This window comes from Prionailurus viverrinus, chromosome B1 (genome assembly GCF_022837055.1).
Source record: "Prionailurus viverrinus isolate Anna chromosome B1, UM_Priviv_1.0, whole genome shotgun sequence".
Lineage (NCBI taxonomy): Eukaryota > Metazoa > Chordata > Mammalia > Carnivora > Felidae > Prionailurus > Prionailurus viverrinus.
This window is the reverse complement of record NC_062564.1, coordinates 122706145-122728846: the sequence shown is the minus strand read 5'-3', so window position 1 is coordinate 122728846 and position 22702 is coordinate 122706145. Positions and strand designations below refer to the sequence as shown.

Genomic DNA, 22702 nt, shown 5'->3' with positions numbered 1-22702 from the left:
TGAATAAATTGTTTGCCAAGAGAATGGTAATTAGTAGCTTGTTCACTCAAAGGAAAACTGCTTATGTGGTATTTCTCTTTCTTGTTGTACAGGCAGAAATTGGAGCTGAAGACCACTGAAGCAGGCCCAAGACTGATGTCTGGAAAGCAGGTTGCAGCCATAATTAAAGCAGTTGATTCAGAGTACAAGGCCCTTCCCATTGTGGGACAGGACTTCCAGAGCAAGTGTAAAAGATGCCCTTCTGTAAGTGTGAACAACTGCATTGAGTGGTCGGATAGGGGAATACTCAAGGCTTAAAATTCCGTTTTCTTTTTGTTTCCAATGGAAGCTTCAGTTAATTCTTTGAAGAAAGTTTATAAAGAGCTACCAGCCACCACTGAATTATAATGGCACTATCTTAACAATATGCACCTGAGATGATGTGTAATCCAATGATATTTAACAAATAATTATTATCCACTCATCTCAAGTTAAAAATGTTATGACTTAAGTAAGGGCAGCTTCTGAATAGTAGCACCTAGAATACCTGGGGGGATAAAGGCCCTAATGAAGTTAGGGGAAAGCATATAGTGTCAAGAGCATGGACAGGATCTGAATCCTGAAAGTTTTCGCCACTTAATAGCAATAAGTCTTTAGGTGAAATATTTTGCTGAGCTCAGTGTTCTGAGTATTGCTTTGAGGACTAAAAAAGGATGCCAAGCTCTCTTCTAAATTAGGAAACATTTTTCTACCATGCCCCAAACTCCTCTACAATTATAGGCAAAACAAGATCTCACATCTCCCAGGCAAAGGATAGGTCATCTTATAACATTTTAAAATCAGCAAAGAGAAATTTCATTTATTACACGAGTCAGTTGTGATGATGGCTACAGATGTGACCTTAGGATCTAGCATTTCCTAATACTAAACCTCTTGTCAGGAGAGCAAACCCTGAGCGTGAACAACAGAGCAACATGCTCCATTGGTAGCTACCAGAAGATTCTGTTCCCTTGGGTTTTATTGGTATTCAGAGAAGTAGAATTATCAAGAACGAATACCATAATTTGCTTAAAGTTCAAGACACTATTCCTTGCTAATTTCAAATTTATCAAAATTGAACTAAAGAAAAAACAGAAAAAATAATTCTCAAATTTTGTTTTCCCTTTAATTGTTTTTCTTCCATATATCATTTAATATTCTACTGTGATTTTCTAATGTGTCATATGGAGGTGGAAATTATATAGGAAAGTGACTAATGAAACCAATCATCTTTTTTAATACTGTGACTTATTAATTTGTCTCCCCCATGGTTATTAAAAAGAATAAGCTGTTTAAGATTTTTGATAATTACTTCTTCATTATCATAGGAAGCGTTGATGTCTTTGAGCAATTGCTTTTCCAATTTCCATATACTGTCACCATTGCAACCCTTCAAAGAAAAAAAAATCTGAATTCACACTAGTGTTCTTTCTGCCCTCAGAAATGACCCAGTAAATATTTAGCTAAGAATAGCTAGAATTTTGCTTTGGAATATCCAAATTGAGTGGTCGGATAGGGGAATATCCTCTTAAGATTAGATAACCAAAAAGAGTTTGAAAAAGAGAAAATATGTGTCTATTTCTTATTAAAAGGACTGAATAATTTAAAAAATCGGTAGCATGCTGATTACCTCAGAATTAGAGAGCTGGAGGTGACTAATGGGATTAAACACATTATTTACAAGTAGGGGAAAAGTGGCAAACTATGAAAAATCAGTTATTTAGCTTATTTCAAAGCCAGAATATATCACTAGTTAGAATTATTTACTATTTTTAAAACCATAGTAGAAAAACAATAGTAGGAGAATTACTTTTATCTAAATAATACTCTACTAAACATTTTAAGTAATGAGCAGTTCAGACCTCAGTGTAGTTAAACATTGCATTTCATAAAAACAATAAAAGAAAGTTGGAATGGGGAGCTCACGTTATTACAAATACTGATTTTCAGTGAGTTCCCTGTAAATAATAAACCTGACACAATTATTCAGCAGTTTTGATTTATTCCCCCTCCAACATATCCTGCTGTTAACGAAAATTCTGCATAGTTCTAGTATGGTAGTCAAAGCCCGGCCTCACACAGAATTTCCTTAGGGTAACCATGGAATGACCTTCTAGGCCCAGAAGCCTGATTTCTTTCGAGCTAAAGAGTAATAGACAAAAATGGTGCTCCTGAGAAAGAATCATACACAGGGTCGACAGGCCTCAATATTTGTCTCCGTGAATCCCAGGAATGTGATACTGGCAGGTAGCAATCTGGCATATTGAGGTGATACAAAAAGCTTCTTTTGCTTGTCAGATACAAGGAAAAATTTGTTTCTGGGGAGAACATCCCTTGTCAATGTGGATGTTCAGAATTATGAATGGGGTGCGAGCCTGTGGCCATGTTTTCTTGCAGCTCTCGGAGCACTGGCAGTCTACCAGAAAACACCTGCAGCCTGACAACCTCTCTAAAGCTGAGGCTGTCAGAAGCTTCCTGGCCTTCATTCAGCACCTCAGGACTGCGACTAGAGAAGAGATCCTCCAGATCTTAAAGGCTGAAAACAAGGAAGTATTGTAAGTTCCCGAATACTGTGTGGCATTGTCTGTAGAAAAGCATTTCTTGGTTATTAGCTTTAATTAAGCAAGAAAGATTCCTTTTATTTATTTATTTATTTATTTATTTTTATATTTATTTTAATGCTTTTATTTATTTTTGAGATTGAAAGCCTGAATAAGGGAGGGGTAGAGGTGGGGGGGGGCAGAGGATCCAAAGCGGTGGCTCTACATGACAGCACAGAGGGGCTTGAACTCACCAACTGCAAGATCATGACCTGAGCTGAAGTCTGCGCTCGACTGAGCTCCCCAGGCGCCACAAAGAAAGACTCTTTTTTAACCAACTGCCCAACCTCCAAATCAATTCTTGCGTTGTTTTCCATTTTCATCAAACAGTTATGCTTCAATATGGTAATTTAACAGTTACTTGACCAGAAATGTAGTAACAAGGTTTTAACAGTGACTCAGAATGAACATATTTTGAGTGTTTATGAGTTTAAATCAGGTCTAAATTGGTACATACATAAGGGAGGGGAGGGCTTCATCTTGATATGTGCTGCCTCCTGTTTTTGGACCTATTAATTTACATTTGAAGAGATTGCAGAGTTGATTATAAAAACAAAAAAAATATGACTTTTTCGATTGAAAAATGAAAAATTTTATTAGAGATCCAATGATCATCCCCATCAAAGCCATGTTTTATATAGAAAATTGAGAATGGAGGTAAATAGTCAAAAAATATAGAAAAAGACATCTGTATGCTACTTGAATGTTTGGTGAAAGTATGATTCATTGCACACACATAGTGAAGAGTTGACTTAATTCTCAAATTAATTTTGTAGATGTAAATGTTTTATTATTTTTTAAATTTTTTTTAACGTTTTATTTATTTTTGAGACAGGGAGAGACAGAGCATGAACAGGGGAGGGTCAGAGAGAGGGAGACACAGAATCTGAAACAGGCTCCAGGCTCTGAGCTGTCAGCCCAGAGCCCGACGCGGGACTCGAACTCACGGACCGCAAGATCATGACCTGAGCCGAAGTCAGCCGCTTAACTGACTGAGCCACCCAGGCGCCCCGATGTAAATGTTTTTTGTCTGTAATATAGAATTTGTAAATACAAATTCAACTATATGATACTAATTACCCTCATGATACAGAAAATAGCTTAATTAATTTGACTGTCAAAACTATCCATTAACATAATCAAAAGTGGAAATTGGCCAACTTACACACACACACACACAGCAACAGCAGCAGCAATAGCGGCAACAGTAGTCACTGAGTACAAAGGACTCAACTCAATTCTCTAAGAAGATAATTTAGCTTTTTTTTTTTTTTTTTTTTTTTTTTTTTTTTTTTTTTTTTTTTTAAGAATTCTGTTTATTCTTGAGGCACCTGGGTGGCTCAGTTGGTTAAGCGTCCGACTTTAGCTCAGGTCATGATCTTGCGGTTTGTGGGTTTGAGCTGGCATCAGGCTCTGCACTGGCATTGTGGAGCCTGTTTTGGGATTCTTTCTCCTCTCTCTGCTCCTTCCTGACTTGTGTGCACCTATGCATGCATGCTCTCTCTCTCAAAAATAAATAAATAAATAACTTAAAAGTAACAAAGAAGTCTGTTTATTCTTGATTGTATTTGTTATTTACTTGCCTTGAGGACATTTAAAAAAAATGATAGGAACTCCATATGACTAAACAGAGTTGGTTGCTCTCTTCAAAAATAAATATTTAAACCAGAAATTGAAAAATACACGAAATAATAAATTCTCAGACTCATGTTTTAATCATAGAACTTTAAAAAATATTTGTAGGGTGATTTTTCTTTATAGGAAAGGCAAAGATACTGACCAGAAAAGTTTAAAAATTAGCTATTAATTTAGAATGGAGATTGTATGACACTTTAACCTTATGTGAGTCCTAGAAACCTTCAGGTGGCAACAATTTGGATGATTTCATGATGTATTTTCTAAATCAGATTACAGGTTTCTCCTGCTATCCAAAAGTGGAGACTTCTATGAAACCTTTTGTAACCCGCAATTGTGCAAAGCAACGAATTACCATTAATTTACGTGGCAAATCTTTTGACCATTTCCAGACCCCCAAAATAACTTCTTTTAGGTTTTTCTGATACCTTAGGCCATTATCTTGCTAATGGATGTACACAATACATTGAGAGAAAGCACAGATGCTCACAGATACAGTTCTAGGCTATCGTGACTTGATTGTAAGATGCTGAGTGTGCTTCCCAGGGAAGGGGCTTGGTGGGGCTACCCTCACTGCTCAGGGTCCACACTGCCTCTATAACAGGCTTGCTGCAAAACACGTTGAATGCTATTTAGCTTTTAACCTTTTTTTGGTAAAAGCAAAATTCCTCTTCAGGATTTCTTTTGGTTAGCAAAAACAAGTACTAATGTAGGTCTTTTGTAAAAGCAAAGTAGCCTAACACAAACTTTGGAAAAGCAGGAGATACTTGTATTTACATAATATTGTGCCATATCATATGTAGACCACATGTAGCATAGTGTAATGGAAAGGAAGCTAGGATGAACTAAAATCAGAAAACCTCGTTTCTAATTTTGGCTTCCAACAGCATATAACCTTTGAGCAAATTGTTTACATTTAGCTTCTCCGAGTTTCACTTTCAACATCTGTAAAATACAGAGAATAATTTTTTCTGTTTATGGTAGGATAGTGCAAGTCAGGGTGGTAGAATATAACATTTCCCAAAGAGTCCATTGTGTGTATCCTGTAATTTGCAGAATACTAGCAAGTATGGCAAGAGGAAAGGATTCTGTGAGCAACTGAGTTAGAAGAGCGTGGGGTGAAACCAAATCAAATAGTTTTCTTGGCTGTAGAAATTTTCAGCATATTTAATCATATAATATTAGGTGTAAGTTTCCTTAAACATTTTCTAAACTTAAACAGCCTTGAAGATCCCTTTGCTTACAGCATGTTGTAGGACTAGAACCACATGGACAACACTTTGGGAAACACCAATGTATTTAAAAGATCATGGGGGTACCTGGGTGGCTCAGTCAGTTGAGCATCCGACTTTGGCTTAGGTCATGATCTCATGGTTTGTGAATTTGAGGCCTGCGTTGGGCTCATTCCTGTCAGTGCAGAGACTGCTTTGGATCCTCTGTCTCCTTTTCTTTCTGCCCCAACCGCCCCCCTCAAAAATAAATGAGCATTTAAAAAAAAATTACAAAATAGGGGCGCCTGGGTGGATCAGTCGGTTGAGCGGCTGACTTCGGCTCAGGTCACAATCTCGCGGTCCGTGAGTTCGAGCCCCGCGTCGGGCTCTGTGCTGACTGCTGGGAGCCTGGAGCCTGTTTCAGATTCTGTGTCTCCCTCTCTCTGACCTCCCCCATTCATGCTCTGTCTCTCTCTGTCTCAAAAATAAATAAACGTTAAAAAAAATTTTTTTTTAATTACAAAATAAAAGATCATGGATACCTGAGACACCTCAGGTCAGAAAAACCTTGAGTTCCAACTCCAGCTATATGCTTAACACCTGTAGGGCCTTGAAGTCTGTTTCTTCATATGTAAGGGGGATATTAGTATTAAACTGACAGAGATGTTTACTCTATTAAGTGAAGTAATTGTTAATAGCAGTGTATTTTTATTGAGTATTTACCACATGTCAAACACTATTCTAAGTGCTCTGCATAGATTATGCAGTCCAGTTCTCCCCAAAATTTGAAAGTAACCACTATTTTTAACCCCATCTTACAGACGAAGAAGTGAAAGCAAAAATTGCATATTTAAAATTTATAGTGCAATACTTACATAATAGGCACCTAATAAGTATTATCTCTCAGTGTCTGCTTCATTCACTAGGTTTTTTGTTAGGAACAAAATGATACAGTGCAAGTATATCATTTTTTTTTTAATAGTATAAAGCACTAAACACATGTACGGTGTGTGTATACAATGTGGAATATACTTACATACATGATATATTCATTAGCATGACAACTAGTTTCAGGAATTTTACCATCCCAGACTCAACTAACCAAAGATTCTTGATGACTGGTATATCTAATGAGAACTTGCCTATAGGGGTTCCATTCTGCCCACACATAATCATTATGGTTGAACATTGGGATATACCATGGTACTTTTTATTTTTAGAAACAATGGGCAAAATCTTCTCCCTTGGATATAAATTAAAGTTAAAAGAATTTCCTAATAGCACCTGAGTTAAATTAGGCATTTAAGAAATGTATATATTTGTCGAGATCATTAGAGAAAGAGAATCAATATTTGAGACGATAACTCTGATGTATTACTCGTAGAGAAAAGAATTTGAACCTAGTGTATAATTTTTTGACATACAAATTTCCAAATTATGTTTGACTTAGGCTATTATGTGAAGTTAGTTTATATATTCTGAGTATACATTGAGCTAGAGAGCGAGGAATTAAATGGGAGGTTTAAAACAAAATTAGGGGGTCTTTTTGAGGGAATTATTCATTTTTTTGTTTATATAAAAATTTCACTTCTTTATGAAACTTAGATCAATGGAGAATCTGTGAATGGTAGAGATTTAAATAATTCCTTAAGCACGCTAAAAATTGATATCAATGACTCCCCCTTTTTTGTAGACCTCAACTGGTGGATGCTGTCACCTCCGCTCAGACCTCAGACTCATTAGATGCCATTTTGGACTTTCTGGATTTCAAAAGTGACAGTAGCATTATCCTCCAGGAGAGGTTTCTCTATGCCTGTGGATTTGCCTCCCATCCCAATGAAGAACTCCTGAGAGGCCTCATTGTAAGTCAAATGAACACTGTGAAAATAAAGTTTGTCAGCTGCTAAAAAGTTCATAAGACTCTAAACAGGAATTGGGCTATCTTCCATCCATTAATCATTAACTGTAGTACACTATTTCACATAATGTCTTCTTTGCAATTCCTCTAAATAACATAAACTATACCATATAGAAATATAAAGATTGTATTCACCCATCATATAATGTGACATGGGATAAAATTTCAGAGGAGATGAGTCTTGGTTATGCTTCAAAATTTTATTTTATTTTATTTGTTTTTTAAGTTTATTTATTTATTTTTGAGACAAGAAAAAGAAAGCATGAATTGGAGAGGGGCAGAAAGAGAAGGAAAGAGAGAGAATCCCAAGCAGGCTCCACGCTGTCGGGGCAGAGCCCAATGGGGGCTCAAATCGAAGAACTGTGAGATCATGACCTGAAGTGCTAAACTGACTGAGCCACCCAGGCACCCCCCAAAATTGATTTTAAAAGATTTGTTTTGAGTTCAAAAGTCTTCACAGCATTTAATATACAATACATTGAAGAGATACAATTCTTCCAATATTAAAAAATTTATATTGGAAATAAAACTAGACTTCTCTTGGGTCCAAGATTTAAAAACAAAATGTGCACTTATCTGCTTATGATCTAGTGGAATAACTCATAATCTTTTTGGAAAGTGAGATCGTTTAAGAACCTGATAAAAGCAATGAAACCCCGGGGCACCTGGGTCGCTCAGTTGGTTGAGCATCCAACTCTTGATCTCGGCTCAGGTCATGATCTCACAGTTTGTGGGTGCAAGCCCTGCATTGGGCTCTATGCTGGCAGCAAGGAGCCTGCTTGGGATTCTCTCTCTCCCTCTCTCTGCCCCTTCCCCTCTTGTGGTCTCTCCTTCTCTTTCTCTCTCAAAATAAATAAATAAACTTTAGAAGAAAAAGAAAAAAGCAATGAATCCCCTCTTCACCCATACACAACATTTTGCAGATCTCTTTTTTTTCCTTTTTTGTTCACTAACCCAGTGAGCTCAATCCATAAACCTCTCAGGAGTTCATAGACTTCCTGAGTTTATAGTTCATATGTTAATAAGACTTGCATAGGAGAGATTCTATAAACTCTTCGATTCAAAGTTAGGTAGTGAATTTGCAAGTATCCCCAAATCAAAATTTTGAATTTGCTCTCTAGGAACATAAAACATTTCTCTTAGACATTGGTTATTTTGTGTCTTCATTTCTAAAAATGTCCCTCAGAAATGTTTAAATATTTTGATAACCTATTTTATCTCTGTTTGGCTAATAGAGTAAGTTCAAAGGTTCCTTTGCGAGCAACGACATTAGAGAAACTGTTATGATCATCATTGGGGCCCTCGTCAAGAAGTTGTGTCAGAATGAAGGCTGCAAACTCAAAGTAAGTGTGAATCCAATCTTGTGTGTTATATAGTTCCAGATCATTCTATGTCTTACTGAGCTGCACACCACTGGCCCTCCTATTTCCCCTTACCTTACGCCACTTTCTTTATTTCATAGCAATTATTGTTATCTAACATACCTGATATAATTCCGTTATTCATTACATTTATTGCTTATTTTTGTCTTCTACTGAAATCATAAGATCTATGCATAAATGGATCTTTGTCTTGTTAACGCCAATTGCTTAAAATAATATGTGATGCATAATGTTCAACAAATGCTTGCTAAAGAGTAAATAGTCTATTAATCCCTCACCAATTGTATTTACTAAGTGCCCACTATGTATGCAGCCTTCAATGGCATGTATGGTATAGTTCTTATTCTTAGAAAAAATATTAGACTTTAGGGCTATCTCCTAGAGGAGAACTTTATAAGTGTGGTTTGCAGTTTTGAGTTTTGATGGTGTGAATTTAGTTATTTCTAATTACCAAAAACTTTACATTTTATTTTTAATTTCATTTGCTCAAAGTTTATCCATTTGCCAGAGTGGACTATCAACTTTGACACCTTTCTCATAAAAAACCAAAAACTCACTTTGTAAGCTTAACTAGATGTAGAAAATCCAAATAGATTAGTATCCAATATAGCCTATCTTTCTATAATGCAAATAGATTGAAAATGTTAAATATATAAAAAGTCTTTTTCTGTCCACATTTATTATATAGCCAGCTCATAGTCAGCATTTTTCTTCTATCTCAAAAAAGACGTCACTGTATTATTTTGCTTACAGAATGCTTGCTCTTAAAAATAATAGAGAAAACATTCTTGAAACCAAATAGTTCCAAAAGAGGCAACCCATAATTAGAATGTAAGCTAAGTGTGAAAAAGATTACTAAAAAAGAAATGGCATTGAAAATGTTTGAGTATCAGCTTAGTAAGCTCAGGCAGAGATCAAATTTGTACTATTTCTATGACATCAAAGAACTATAACTTCTTATATTTTCCAATTTCCATGATTATTTGAGTAGCCAATTTACCTCAGTAATCCTGTATCAAATATCTTGGCTAAAGACAAAGCTCATACCTGAAAATGTCCATTCACATAATTTAATGAACATCTACTCTGTGCTAGATGTGATCTTAATCCCTTAATATAAAAATGCATAAAATATTCTACCATCCTCAAAGATCTTCCACTCCATTTCTCAAATACAAACAAAAAATAATATTGAAATATAAACGAAGTGCTCTGAGAATATGGAATATGTAGCAAACTATTCTGTTTGGGGGTGCTAGGGAAAGTTTCACCAAAATAGTGATATTTGAACTTCGTATAGAAAAGCTCTTTAGGTGAAGAGATGGTAGTATGGAATGAAGGACATTCTAGGAGAAATACAACAATGCATGAAAAGGCCCAATGTCAAAATGGGTCTGGTATGCCTGAGAACATGAGAAATTCTGTGGGGCTGGAAAACAAAGTATTCATATTTATGGGGCAGATAGATGAGAGTGGAAATACAGAAAAGAGGATGTTTATTAATGAGAAGCTAACGAGTCTGGCCTTCATTCCATAGAGAGAAGGGAGAATAGTGCGTTTTTAGGCAGGTGAATGATATGCTTAGATTTTTTTTTATTTAGAAAGAAGCAGAGTGTATGGACCAGCTGTGGACTGGATTAGAGTCAGCAAGATTTGATTGGAAATATTTGCAACAACTGGGCAAGAATAAGTAAAGGTCTGAATTAACATAGAGGCAGCAGGTAGAGAGAAGGAGACAGCTTCAAGAGCCATTTAGGAGGTAGAGTTAATAGTACCCAGTGACTGATGGGATGTGGGTGGGTAGTGTGAAAGAGGTAAGAAGCTGGGTGACTATTAAGCTTCCAGGGTAGGATACCAAGTGTGGTGATGTCAACCACTTAAGCACAATTTATAGAACCCAGTTTGGGGGTTGGGAGGAGGGTAGAGCTATGAATTTGTTTTGGTCATGTTAAATTTGAAGTCCTTTGGGCCACCAAGTTGAGTTGTCCAAAAGGCAGATGGCCATATCCACCTGCAGCCCAGAAGAGGAGGTAGGGCCAGGAACAGAGAGTGGCTGCAACCTTGAGAGAGAATAGAATAGCACAAGAAGGAAACTGAACAAAGGATTAAATGTAAAGTTTTGCTGATAACAGGGGAGCCAAGTTCTACTCACATCTTTAGATTTACCTTGTAGGTAGCTCAAAACTATCCACTATCACTGTCATTCAATTCTGTTAATGTTTTTGAGCAACTTTTAAAACAATGCATCTTTGAAGAAAATTAGTCACCAGATAGATTGTTGTAAATGCTCACATTTTCTTTTCAACGTTCTGCTATGGAATATTCATCTATCTCCAGCCCAAATCACAGACATATGAATAGGAAGAAAATGATGTACTCTAAGCAAAAATTTAAGGTATCTCCTTACAAGGCATACAATACTTCTACTGCCCAAATGGTACCTGCCATCTGATAGACTACTAAAGATTTTCCAGCATTTGCTAGCATGAAAGCTCCCACCTGCCCTGTGGCAGTCCAAGTGGCAGCTGGTCAAGTTTACTCATTGAGTACAAAGCCCCCTATTTCTTTTTTCTATTAGTTTTTGGCGTACATTTCAACCTCCTTGCCTCCTAATTTTGTTTTTCCTCAAATTTGCATTTGAAAAAATTCAAACCTATAGAAAAGTTGTAAGAATAGCACAATTCCACAAACATCTGTGTACCCTTCATCTAGATTTGCCAATTTTCAACATCTTGCATATTTCCATTATGTCATTCTGTTTTATTTCATTTTATTTGTACTTATATTGAACCATTTGAGATTGAGTTGCAGATATCTGGCATTTTACCCCTAAATGCTTTACTTCTAATTACTTGAGTGCTATTGCAACTTGGCCCTTAAGATGGACAAAATACGTATATTTATATTTATATTTATCATATGATGAGTGCATACTGCTGTCTTTAATTCCGGGCCAGTATAACAAGCTTCTTTTTCTCCTTCCATGCCATAAATTTATCTTCCTTCTCCTATAGTGAGAACCTTAGTGTTCTAGAACATCAACCTGTTGATTCATTTGCTCAGGCCTAAGACGCACACAAAATAGTTTGTGAATTGCTACACCGATATTGCTAGAAAAATCAGACTAAATAAAGGTTAAGACTTCATCACAGCTCTTTTGTTTTGGAATATACTAAAGATAGACAGCCAGATGGGGCACCTGGGTGGCTCAGTTGGTTAAGCGTCCAACTTTGGCTCAGGTCATGATCTCATGGTTTATGGGTTCGAGCCCCTTGTCGGGCCCTGTGCTGATAGCTCGGAGTCTGGAGCCTGCTTTGGATTCTGTGTCTCCCTCTCTGTCTGCCCCGCCCCTGCTCATGCTCTCTGTCTCTCTTTCTCTCTGTGTCTCTCAAAAATAAATAAATGTAAAAAAAAAAAAAAAAAAGAGATAGACAGCCAGGGGTCCATATTCAGAAGTCTCTGTTATTCTTTTTTGTTTAGTTATGTTAGCAGTTTGATACACATATACATTCCCTGCTGTTTGAATTCACTTTTAGCAATCTTCCATCCTTGCTGATTGAGTTGTATTTCTTGAATATGTGAAATATTGACATGGTTCAAAAGTCAAAACTGCATTTTAAAAGCATTCTCAAAGGGGTCCTGTTCCCTTTCTTACCCCTTCCACCCATTCTCACCAGCCTCCTCCACGTTAACCAGTGTCAGTTTTTGGTTTCTCCTTCCTGTGCTTCCTAAGCAAATGTACACACACATTTTTACTTATTTTTTCTTTCACAAAATATACACTCTTTTGTGTCTTATTTTGTCCTCCTAACAACATACCCGGGAAGTCATCCCATACTGTTCTCAGGGATCTTCCTTGTTCCTTTTAGCAGCGCTTAGAACTGCATGTGTCAGCATACCAGTGTCCTCAGCATCTCCCGCCTGTGGTCAGTAGGTGGTTTCGACCATTTTGCCGTTACAAATAATGCAGAGATGAATAATCGTGGGCACATTTTTTTCTCGTTTTTGGAGACATAGCCTCAGGGCTAGGGTTGCTGGAACAAAATGCAGATATGTTAGCTTTTGCCAGTTACCTTCCTTAGGAATTGTATCATTTTATGCGTCCACCAGTAATGCACGAGAACGCCTATTTCCCCATAGCCTCAATAGGAAAGCATCTTATCAAACTTTTGAATCTTTTAATCAATCTGATAGTTGAGAAATGGCATTTCTCTTATTACCTGTGAAATTTAGTGACTTTCCTTCCATTTAGAGACCTTTTATATCTTCCCCCCCTCCTATCCCTCTCTCTCTGTCTCTCCTCTGGGGTGTGTGTGTGTGTGTGTGTGTGTGTGTGTGTGTGCTTAATTTCATATTTCCAAATCTTACAGATGGATTAGATTTTAGGACTCTTTAAAGATGAAACTGAAACCCCTAAAACATAGATAGTCACAAAAACCAGAATCTAGGTGTCCCTATTTTTACTTTGCTTTTCCATTGACTTACTAATTTATACTCAATCATTTTTTCCCCTAGGCCAGGAAAAGGGGCCTTTTTGATTAAAGAACATATGTGAAAAGTACCTAGCAAAGTATCTGCCATATAGAAGACATTTTTTTGAAATATTTTTTGAGCTGTATGGCAGCATTAATCAAATTTTGATTCAAGTGGAAACAAGCCCTTTTTAAACATTGAGAACAAGACCTTATGGTCAAGTTCTAAGTATTTTCACCAAATTATTACTTAAGAAGTATGTGGCATCACTTAGGTGCCATTTAATTGTTGCTTTAGAAATTCAATGAGTGGATAGTTTTATGAATAATCGATCACAAAGGAATTTTAAAAATGACTTTATACATTCAGAATGTGTTCAAAAGTAAATATACCTATTTTTTTTTAGTGTTTACTTATTTACTTTGAGAGACAGCAAGTGCGCATGTGCACACAAGTAAGGGGCAGAGGGAGAAAGAGAGAATCCCAAGCAGGCTCTGTGCTGTCAGCATAGAGCCTGATGCCAGGCTCAATTCCACAAGCCATGAGATCATGACCTGAGCTGAAATCAAGAGTCGAATGCTTAACTGACTGAACCACCCAGGTGCCCTATATACCTATTATTAGTTGTATAAATTGCTTCTTATGAATATGTTAATTTTTGCATTTCTTAAAAAACAGAACACCTTTATAAAGTATACTTATTCATTTTTATTGTGTGTCTCAGTCAGGCAACTAGTGCAAAACTTTCTAAAACTTTAGGCTGTTTTTGGAGCGCCTGGGTGGCTCATTCGGTTGGGCATCTGACTTCAGCTCAGGTCATGAGCTCACAGTTTGTGGGTTCAAGCCCCACATTGGGCTCTGTGCTGACAGCTCAGAGCTTGGCGCCTGGTTCAGATTCTGTGTCTCCCTTCCTCTCTCTGTGCCTCCCCTGCTCATGCTCTGTCTGTCTCTCTCTTTCTCTCTCTCTCTCTCTCAGATAAACATAAAAAATAAAATAAAAATTAAAAAAAATAAATAAAACTTTAGGTTGTTCTCTTAGGTCCAAGAGTGAAGCCAGTGTTGTCCAAGCCTTGTGTAATTTGTGGTTGTATGTATGTTTGAGGTAGTATGTGATTTTTTTAGGCAGTGGTAGAAGCCAAGAAATTAATCCTAGGAGGACTTGAAAGAGCAGAGAAAAAAGAGGACACCATGATGTACCTATTGGCTCTGAAGAATGCTCTGCTGCCGGAAGGCATCCCACTCCTTCTGAAGTTTGCAGAGGCTGGAGAAGGGCCCGTCAGCCACCTCGCTACCACCGCTCTCCAGAGATACGATGTCTCTTTCATAACTGATGAGGTAAAAGAATATTTGTAACATAAACAAAAGAAAAGAAGCATGCCTAAACTTGAGTCAAACGCAAAGTTCTCTGAAGTCATCCTATTTTTTTTTTCCAAACTGAGGATCTCTCTTTCCTGTTTAGAAATAACTCTTAAATTGAATTTAAGGCTATTTTGAAGCAGCCTCACATTTTGAATAGATAATGTCCCGTATCCTGAAGCATAAATATTGAAGCACATTCTCTTATTTTAAGAAACAAACTCTTTCCAGAAATATCTTTACTTCCATAAGTTTTAAGATGCTGTTAAATTTTCAACACTGAAATATCCTGGCTTAAGGATTACTGCGGTGGTTCCTATAGCTACATTTTCAGGAAGCCATCTAAATTAAACTTTTCTAAGAGCGGAAAAGTCTATAAGCCTCAAGATAAGCTGTCTGCTGAGAATGATATTTCCGGTTTGCAGCTGAGAACCCTCCCACTGCTTTTGTGTCAAAGTCGGTAGGCTGCAGAGCATGATGGCTAGGGCCACAAGTGTTTGAGACAGACAGACCCACAAATAAATTCTGGCTGTTCCTTCCCAGTTGTTTTGCTCAGGTGAGTCATTTAACTCCTATATACCTGAGAACAAAGCCAAGATTTAGGGGAAAAAAAAAAGCAGAGGGAAATGGGAATTGAAAGAACTGTTCAGAAATGCCTAGTGCAGAGCACCCCCACCTCACTCCATACCACATAATGCTAGTAACCAATGAAATTATTCGTTGCCACAGAATGCCATTATTTTGGCAAGTTTTCTTTGGTGTGAATATTTTATTTAAAAAAAAAAGTCCCTAATGTAGCCTGTGGACTCCGGGTGACAACGATGTGGCAGTATAGGTTTTATCAAATGTAGGATGCAGGATGTTGATAGAGGTGAGCTTGTATGTGCTGGGCAGGGAGGAGCCTGGAAGCAAGGGGTATATAGGAACTCTCAGCTCAGTTTTGCTGTGAACCGAAAGTTGCTCTAAAAAACGAAAGTTTTATTAATTTTAAAAAAGGATAAAGGGAAGATCCTGAGAGACTCCATTGTAAGGAAATATCAGCTAATATAGCCATTGCTCCCCAGAGATTTATTGCTATGTGACAGTAGTCTTTAAAAGTCAATATTAGTTGGGTAACACCATGATAAGCTGCAATAACAAACGAGCTACAAAATCTCAGCTTATCAAAAGTTTATTTCTCATTCATGCTATGCCTAGTGTAGGTAAGGAAAATGTGGCTCTAAGCCTACTAAAGTAGTAATAAAAACAGAGGGAGAAGGCACAGCAGCTCTTAACTGTCTCAGTCTAGAAGTTTTCCATGGCCGTTCTCTTCATAGTCCATTAGCTATAATTACGGCCCCAACCTGACTGCAAAGAACCTTGGGAAATGTAAGAACACACATATGTTTTAAGAGCACTAACTGTTCCTGCTACAATATCAATTTAAAAAATCTAGATGTGCACTAAGTTTGAACATCTTTGAACAGGTCAAGAAGACTTTGAACAGGATATACCACCAGAATCGTAAAGTTCATGAAAAGACTGTGCGCACTACTGCAGCTGCTATCATTTTAAATAACAATCCATCCTACATGGAAGTAAAAAACATTCTTCTCTCTATTGGGGAGCTTCCCAAAGAAATGAATAAATACATGCTCACTCTTGTTCAAGACATCCTACGTTTTGAAATGCCTGCAAGGTATGATAGAGTGCACCTGTCTCTCCGTTTATTTAAGCAAGCTTATTTTATTTGTTCAAGCTTATTTGTATATTGGTGTGGTACACATGTGGCTGATAATAATGGTATGGTCATTATGCTAGTTTATGTTGCATAAAACCAAAGTTTGCCAAATTTCCCATGAGAACTATTTAGCGGGCCAAATAAAACAACTTCACTCTGGCACTATGATTTGAAACCCGGTGTATGATTGTTACTCTGGGTCTCCTGTTCAGTCTGTAAATATATATTGCCAAATGTTTATAATGTTTTACAACCCAACTACATCTTTAATAGGATTGTTTTTATAAACAGCATAACAAAGCGATGTAAATTCTCACCAAATGGTCTTCCATGTTAACTTTCCAAACGTTAGTGACCTAACATTGAAACCTCATCTATCACAGATCAAATGAATTTGCCATTTAAGTTAAATACCTTAAGCATGGCTCATGTTTGGGGACTCTTCAAGGTATGAAGAGTGGGATCAGCAGACTTCCTCAGGCTCAGTAACTCTTACTGTATTCATCTTCCTTCCAGTTCCTGGGTCTCTTCCTCTTCATTCACTGATGTCTCCCTTCAAAGTGGGAGTTCCCTCTCTGCACTTCCTTACTGAAATGAGAGGGCTGAAATAGAAATTTCCATTTCCCCTGAGTTATTTGCACGGCAGTATCCCCAGGAAAGATCAAATTTGAGTATTTTAAGTTGAAAAGGAAAACAGGTATGGGGGGGAGTGGGTGTTGGAAAATGGATAAAGAGAAAGGAAAAAAAAATAAGGCAGTAAAAGAAAAAAGGTGTGAGAGGAGTGAGTAGACAGGAGAAAAGAGCAGGGACAGATAAGGAAGAAGAAGGAGCAGATGAGTGAGGGAGGAAAAAGCAGTCTATCTACAACCATGTGTTCCTAGTAGAATGGATTTGACTTCTATTTCTTTGTTTATTTTTATGAGACTCTGAGAAGGAGATCCTGAGTGGGTTTTCTGTCCTTGTCTTGTGAACCTAGTGATGCAGGGGATGGTAAAAGAGGAGGCTGTGGGGTAGAGAGCAGCAGGGAAAGGCGAGGAGACCATTGGAAACACTGAGGTTCAGATTCTCACGACCGGAATGGTTCTAGTTGGAAAGGACATCACAGGCCACTTTGCTTGGCTTCTCTCCAATGTGCGGGTCTAGTCTCCTAGCAGGGAAATCCAGTCTTTGCTTGCACCTAGCCAGTGGCAGGGGGCTCACCTCCCCTGAGGGAACTTGTGTCATTATTCACAGTGTCACTAGGACTTCTTTGTGTAACTGAAAGCTTCCCATTGGCCCTATTTGCCCCAATCCTTGGAGCAAAGCAGAGCAGGTCTAATCATTTCATCCACCCCCAGGCCCTTTGAATATTACAAAACAGATATCATGGTGTCCTCAGCCCTTCTCCAGGCTAAATCTTATCACCTAGTGATATTGGGTGGTGGGGGGCACCTATAGGGTCACCATTTCCACCTCTCAATAAGTTTCTACCTCAGGTCCAGATCCTAATTTCTTGAGTGGATTATTTTGATATTTTTTGTGGTGGTGTCATAATTTTATTATTCCTGATATGATTAGTGTTAAGTAGTCAAGATTGGAAAGATCTCAACAGTCCTTAGATAGTAGACAAGATAGAGGCATAGGGCAAGGTTTAAGACTTACTTTAGAGGAGATGATCATTTAAAAATGGGTTTTACTGAGATGTCTCTTTAATTGAAAACTACAGAAATAGAAAAAATTCCTGGAAATTAACTGTGATATGTCATCAGCCACTGGTATCATTAGAGAGTGTAGGAAAATATTTAAAGAAATATTGGGCAACTGCTCCACCATCCCCTGTCTGGTACAGCTTTCCTTGCAAGTATATACTATTTAATAATACAACCATAATGATTCTTGGAATATGTGTTTTCCACTCCTGAGGTGTGTCCATCAGGTAGTTTAAGCCATTCATAGCTGGGCATCCTCGTCTTGCTTTCATTTTGATACCAAACCAAATTTCAAATATCTGAAGAATGAAGGGGAAAGCCCTAACCCTGATGCTGGCCCTCCAGCTGGCACCTCCCCAGTCTTGGAGCAGCATGGGGAAAATTTGGCCCCTCTTTTTTCCACTGAGGATTTGTTTTTTTTCCAAATCTGACTTGGGAAACAGCCATTACAATGAATGTGCTTTTTCCTTTTACGTGTTGCAGCAAAATGGTCCGTAGAGTTCTGAAGGAAATGGTTGCTCATAATTATGACCGCTTCTCCAAGAGTGGATCCTCTTCTGCCTACACTGGCTACATAGAACGTACGTAACCCAGAAAGGGGTTCTCCCTCTCTGCCCTTCCGCAAGTTGGTATCGTGGGAACTGTTACTAAACTACAAGAGTTGTTTTGTTTTGTTTTGTCATTAGGTACTCCCCATTCAGCATCTACTTACAGCCTTGACATTCTTTACTCTGGTTCTGGCATTCTAAGGAGAAGTAACCTGAACATCTTTCAGTACATTGGGAAGGCTCATCTTCACAGTAGCCAGGTAACTCATTTTCCATTAATTTTGCTTCATAAATATATAAGAAATTAGTCTGAAGTAAAATAAAAAACATACTGATGGTAACACTACAAAATGCGTAAGTTAATGGTGGCTTCTGTTTTAAGTTGCTCACAATTCCATCATTTGCAGGAAGCTATATGGTTTATAATGCCAGAGAAAGTTTCAAGCATGAACTTGAAACCTAAGTAATTTGATTTACTAGACTCGTTAAACATCCATTCGTCATTTCAAAGGCAAACATATTCACAAAGTTGAAACTGTGCTAATATTTTTCAGATATGTTTAAAAAATATTTATTTTTATTCATAGATATATTCGTTAAAGCCCCACTCATCTAACTCTGGAATATATTTTCCTTCTCTGGTTGTTTCTTAATTTTTTTTAATGTTTATTTATTTTTGGGAGAGAGAGAGAGACACAGAGCACAAGTGGGGGAGGGGCAGAGAGAGAGAGAGAGAGAGAGAGGGAGACAGAATCTGAAGCAGGCCACAGGCTCTGAGCTGTCAGCGCAAAGCCCGACACGGGGCTTGGACTCGCTAGCTGTGAGATCATGACCTGAGCCACCCAGGCGCCTCCCTTCTCTTCCCTTCTCTGGTTGTGTCTATGAACAGATTGATTCCCCATAAGAACTTTGACTCTCTAAAGAGCCCATCTATATTTTTCAGTACCATTAGGAGAGAAAAGAATAAAGGGTAGGCATGTGATGACTGACTGAATTCCATCTCTTTAGTCTTACACAAAATTTGGTTATAATCTATAAAGTCTTCCTAATTATGAAATATACTTCTTTTTATGCATATCAAATTATAGCCTTCTAAATAAGCTCATTTAAGTTTTAAAAATGGTCCAGTCCTACACAAACTTGAGTTCTTATCAATATTATATTATACACCCTTTGGTAGGACGCTAGTCAGAATACCTCTATCCTGAGGAATTGCCATCTGTTTTCTGATATGCATTCTGAAACGCCAAGCACCCACTGGGTATGGGGCTGGTACAGAGTACGGAGAATATGTAAGATTCCTAGGCATGGTGGAGATCTTGATGTGAGCCTCCATCATCTTTTCTTTCAGCTAGAGAGAAAAGTTTGATAGGAAGGGTGTGAGTCATGCCTTGGAGTGTTCCATATCCTCTTGTAGCAATAGCCTCAAGGCAATTGTCCCAGCATTTCTCCATCTCCTTCTTGGGGCTCTGCCAGACAGCTGATCCATTATGTATGACAGTCCTGGAGGGATTAAGAGTCTCAAGGATGACACCACAAAAAGGAAAGTTCATGGCATTGGCAGTCACACAGAAGGGGTTTGAGTTGTGCCTCTGCCATTTGAATTTTTTGTTTTTAGTTTTTGCCTCTACAAAATGGATCAATGGGTGTGGGAACTAAGGGAAGAAAATGAATTCACCTTATGTTCAGGCACAGAGATGTGGTTTGTTTTGTTTTGTTTTGTTTTTGTTTGCCTAGCTGCTGCAGATACCTCAGGTTTTGGAAAGTTCTAGCAATAGCCCAGGAGCCTCACCGTCACTTACGGAATAGGCAAGGAGCTTACGTCATGAATGTGATCTGCATTTCCCCTAGGTAGTCATCGAAGCCCAAGGCCTGGAGGCCTTGATTGCGGCCACTCCCGACGAGGGGGAGGAGAACCTCGACTCCTACGCAGGCATGTCAGCCATCCTCTTTGATGTTCAGCTCAGACCTGTCACTTTTTTCAACGGATACAGTGATTTGATGTCCAAAATGTTGTCGGCATCTGGTGACCCTATCAGTGTGGTGAAGGGACTTATTCTGTTGATAGATCATTCCCAGGTAATCCATTCATTCTGCAAATATTTATTGAATCCCTAGGGTGTTCTAGGCACATTTTAAATGTGCTCAAAGCTTGGAGAACACAAGACAAAGTTGCACCCATCTAGGAATTCACATTCTAAGCATCCACCCTAGTGGTATTGCCGCTCGCCCTTCATCCTTTTCCCCTTTGTTACAGGTAAGCAAGGTTTTCTCTCAACTTCATTAGCCCATGAAGACATCTCACTGTTGAGGCAAAAGAGGATATAGTCAATATAATATGAGTATAATAATGCCACATATATCTCAATAAAACTGAAAGAAAAAAAAGACAATACTGATGCTGACAGAAACAAAGAAATTAATGGAGAAAATAACCAAGGCTCTTTTTGTTGTTAATCAAAACTGTGTCATATGGCTATCTCTAGCTTCAAGGAAAACCGGTAAATGTAGTTTTTCAATGGGTGCATTGTCACTCCGAACAAATGAAGAGAAGGACACAGGATCTGTCATATCCCTTAATCCTCAAGGTCACATATGAAAAAACAAGTCTCAAATTATATCACAATTTTACATTGCGCATACCCATTGTAGTATTGATTCTGGCGAGATGAATTCTTAATGAATCTATGAAGAAGGCGTAAGAGTGCTGAGTAAGTGGTCCACATTTTAAGACACAGGAATAATTATGGTTCAACACCATCTGTGTGTATTCAACTACCTTTCAACAGTCTGATGGTCAGAATTGGGGTGTGAAACCTGATAAAAACAGTAATCTAGATCAGGCTCAGCAGACAGTTTATGTAAGAGGCAGAAAGCAAATATTTTAGGCTTTGTGGGACATATGGTCTCTGTTGCAACTACCTAACTCTGCCACTAGAGTGGAAACAGCCATCAGCAATATATTAACAAGTGAATATGCTCCAATAAAATTTTATTTACAAAAACAGCAAGTGGGCCAGATTTGCCTGCAGGCCATAGTTTGCCAACTCCTGGTCTAGATTATCTTTTAAAGTTCTTCTGTTCATTAAGAGAGGGCACCTAAGGCGTATTCTAAGGCAAGATCATCCTGTAGCTATTAAACGTAACCCAATGTCTGAATTTCAGATTGGAGTATTTGGCAGATCAAGGGTAACCATACAAATAGGCTCTTTGAGGCTCCCTGGCTCTGCAGAGCACTCCAGTAATGCCATCCCAGCTTCAGAGGCACATACCACTCTAGGTCAAGTGCTGACATTGAAGGAAATTTTGGCAGTGGATAGCCTGTCACAGCCACCAGGGCAGATGGAATTACTCTGTGCTTACTCTTGCTCTCTCTTTTCGTCTAATTGGATTACTCTTCAGAGAAGGCTGTCTGATAAAGTCAGCTTAATAGAGAGATCCTCTTTAGCCAGCAAAGACCATATTTTCCTGAATGGATGCAATGGTACATGTTGTCAAAATATTAGTGTTTGAACTGTAAGAAACACCTTTGGGGCCAAAGGTGCAAGATCAAAGGAGTCACACTAGCTACAAATGCAAAGCTTTAGTATCTTGTTCCTATAGTTCATAGACAATAATTTAAATAAATATGCATCCTGGGTCAAATAAGGACATAAACCTATGATCTTTTATCACAATATTTCTCAGAAGATGCTTTCTTGCACACCAGGAGACAAAAGAGAGATGATTTTGTGATAACCATGTGTGGTAATAGAAAAGAATCCGCCCTAGAGACAGTCTGGGTTTTATTCTGTCTCCACATGTGCCACCAAGCCTGAACCTCCTTTTTAATCTTCAAGATATAATGCCTACCATGGAAGATCAGTATGGGAATTAAGTGAGATACCAAATGTAGACCCTTGGGGACACAGTAGGTGCTCAAAACTGTTAGTTTCTCTTATTTTATACCCTCAAAAATTAGAACCACTGCATTATGTGGTTCAGTCCCTTTCCCAAAGAGAGAGTGGTTTGCTCTTCTACAGGGGTTAGTGCTCTGTCCTTCCACGGGGGCTCAGGAAAATTCCTCTGTGACTACAAATAAGAGTTCTTCCATGATCCCTTTGCATGAGAGAAATTGAATCTTCCAAGAAAGCCAGGGTACTCCCTAAAACCC

At 38.1% G+C, this 22702-nt stretch overlaps 1 protein-coding gene across 1 annotated transcript in view; it reads left to right on the top strand.

Annotated features, from left to right (window-relative positions):
• MTTP (microsomal triglyceride transfer protein) overlaps positions 1-22702 on the top strand; it is a 59218-nt gene that overhangs the window by 29882 nt on the left and 6634 nt on the right. The window contains exons 7-15 of the mRNA XM_047855754.1: positions 93-243; positions 2416-2573; positions 7158-7326; positions 8618-8725; positions 14360-14572; positions 16060-16271; positions 18485-18582; positions 18688-18809; positions 20401-20628. Of these exons, the coding sequence (XP_047711710.1) occupies positions 93-243; positions 2416-2573; positions 7158-7326; positions 8618-8725; positions 14360-14572; positions 16060-16271; positions 18485-18582; positions 18688-18809; positions 20401-20628 (1459 nt within the window). The remainder of the gene's footprint in view (positions 1-92; positions 244-2415; positions 2574-7157; positions 7327-8617; positions 8726-14359; positions 14573-16059; positions 16272-18484; positions 18583-18687; positions 18810-20400; positions 20629-22702) is intronic.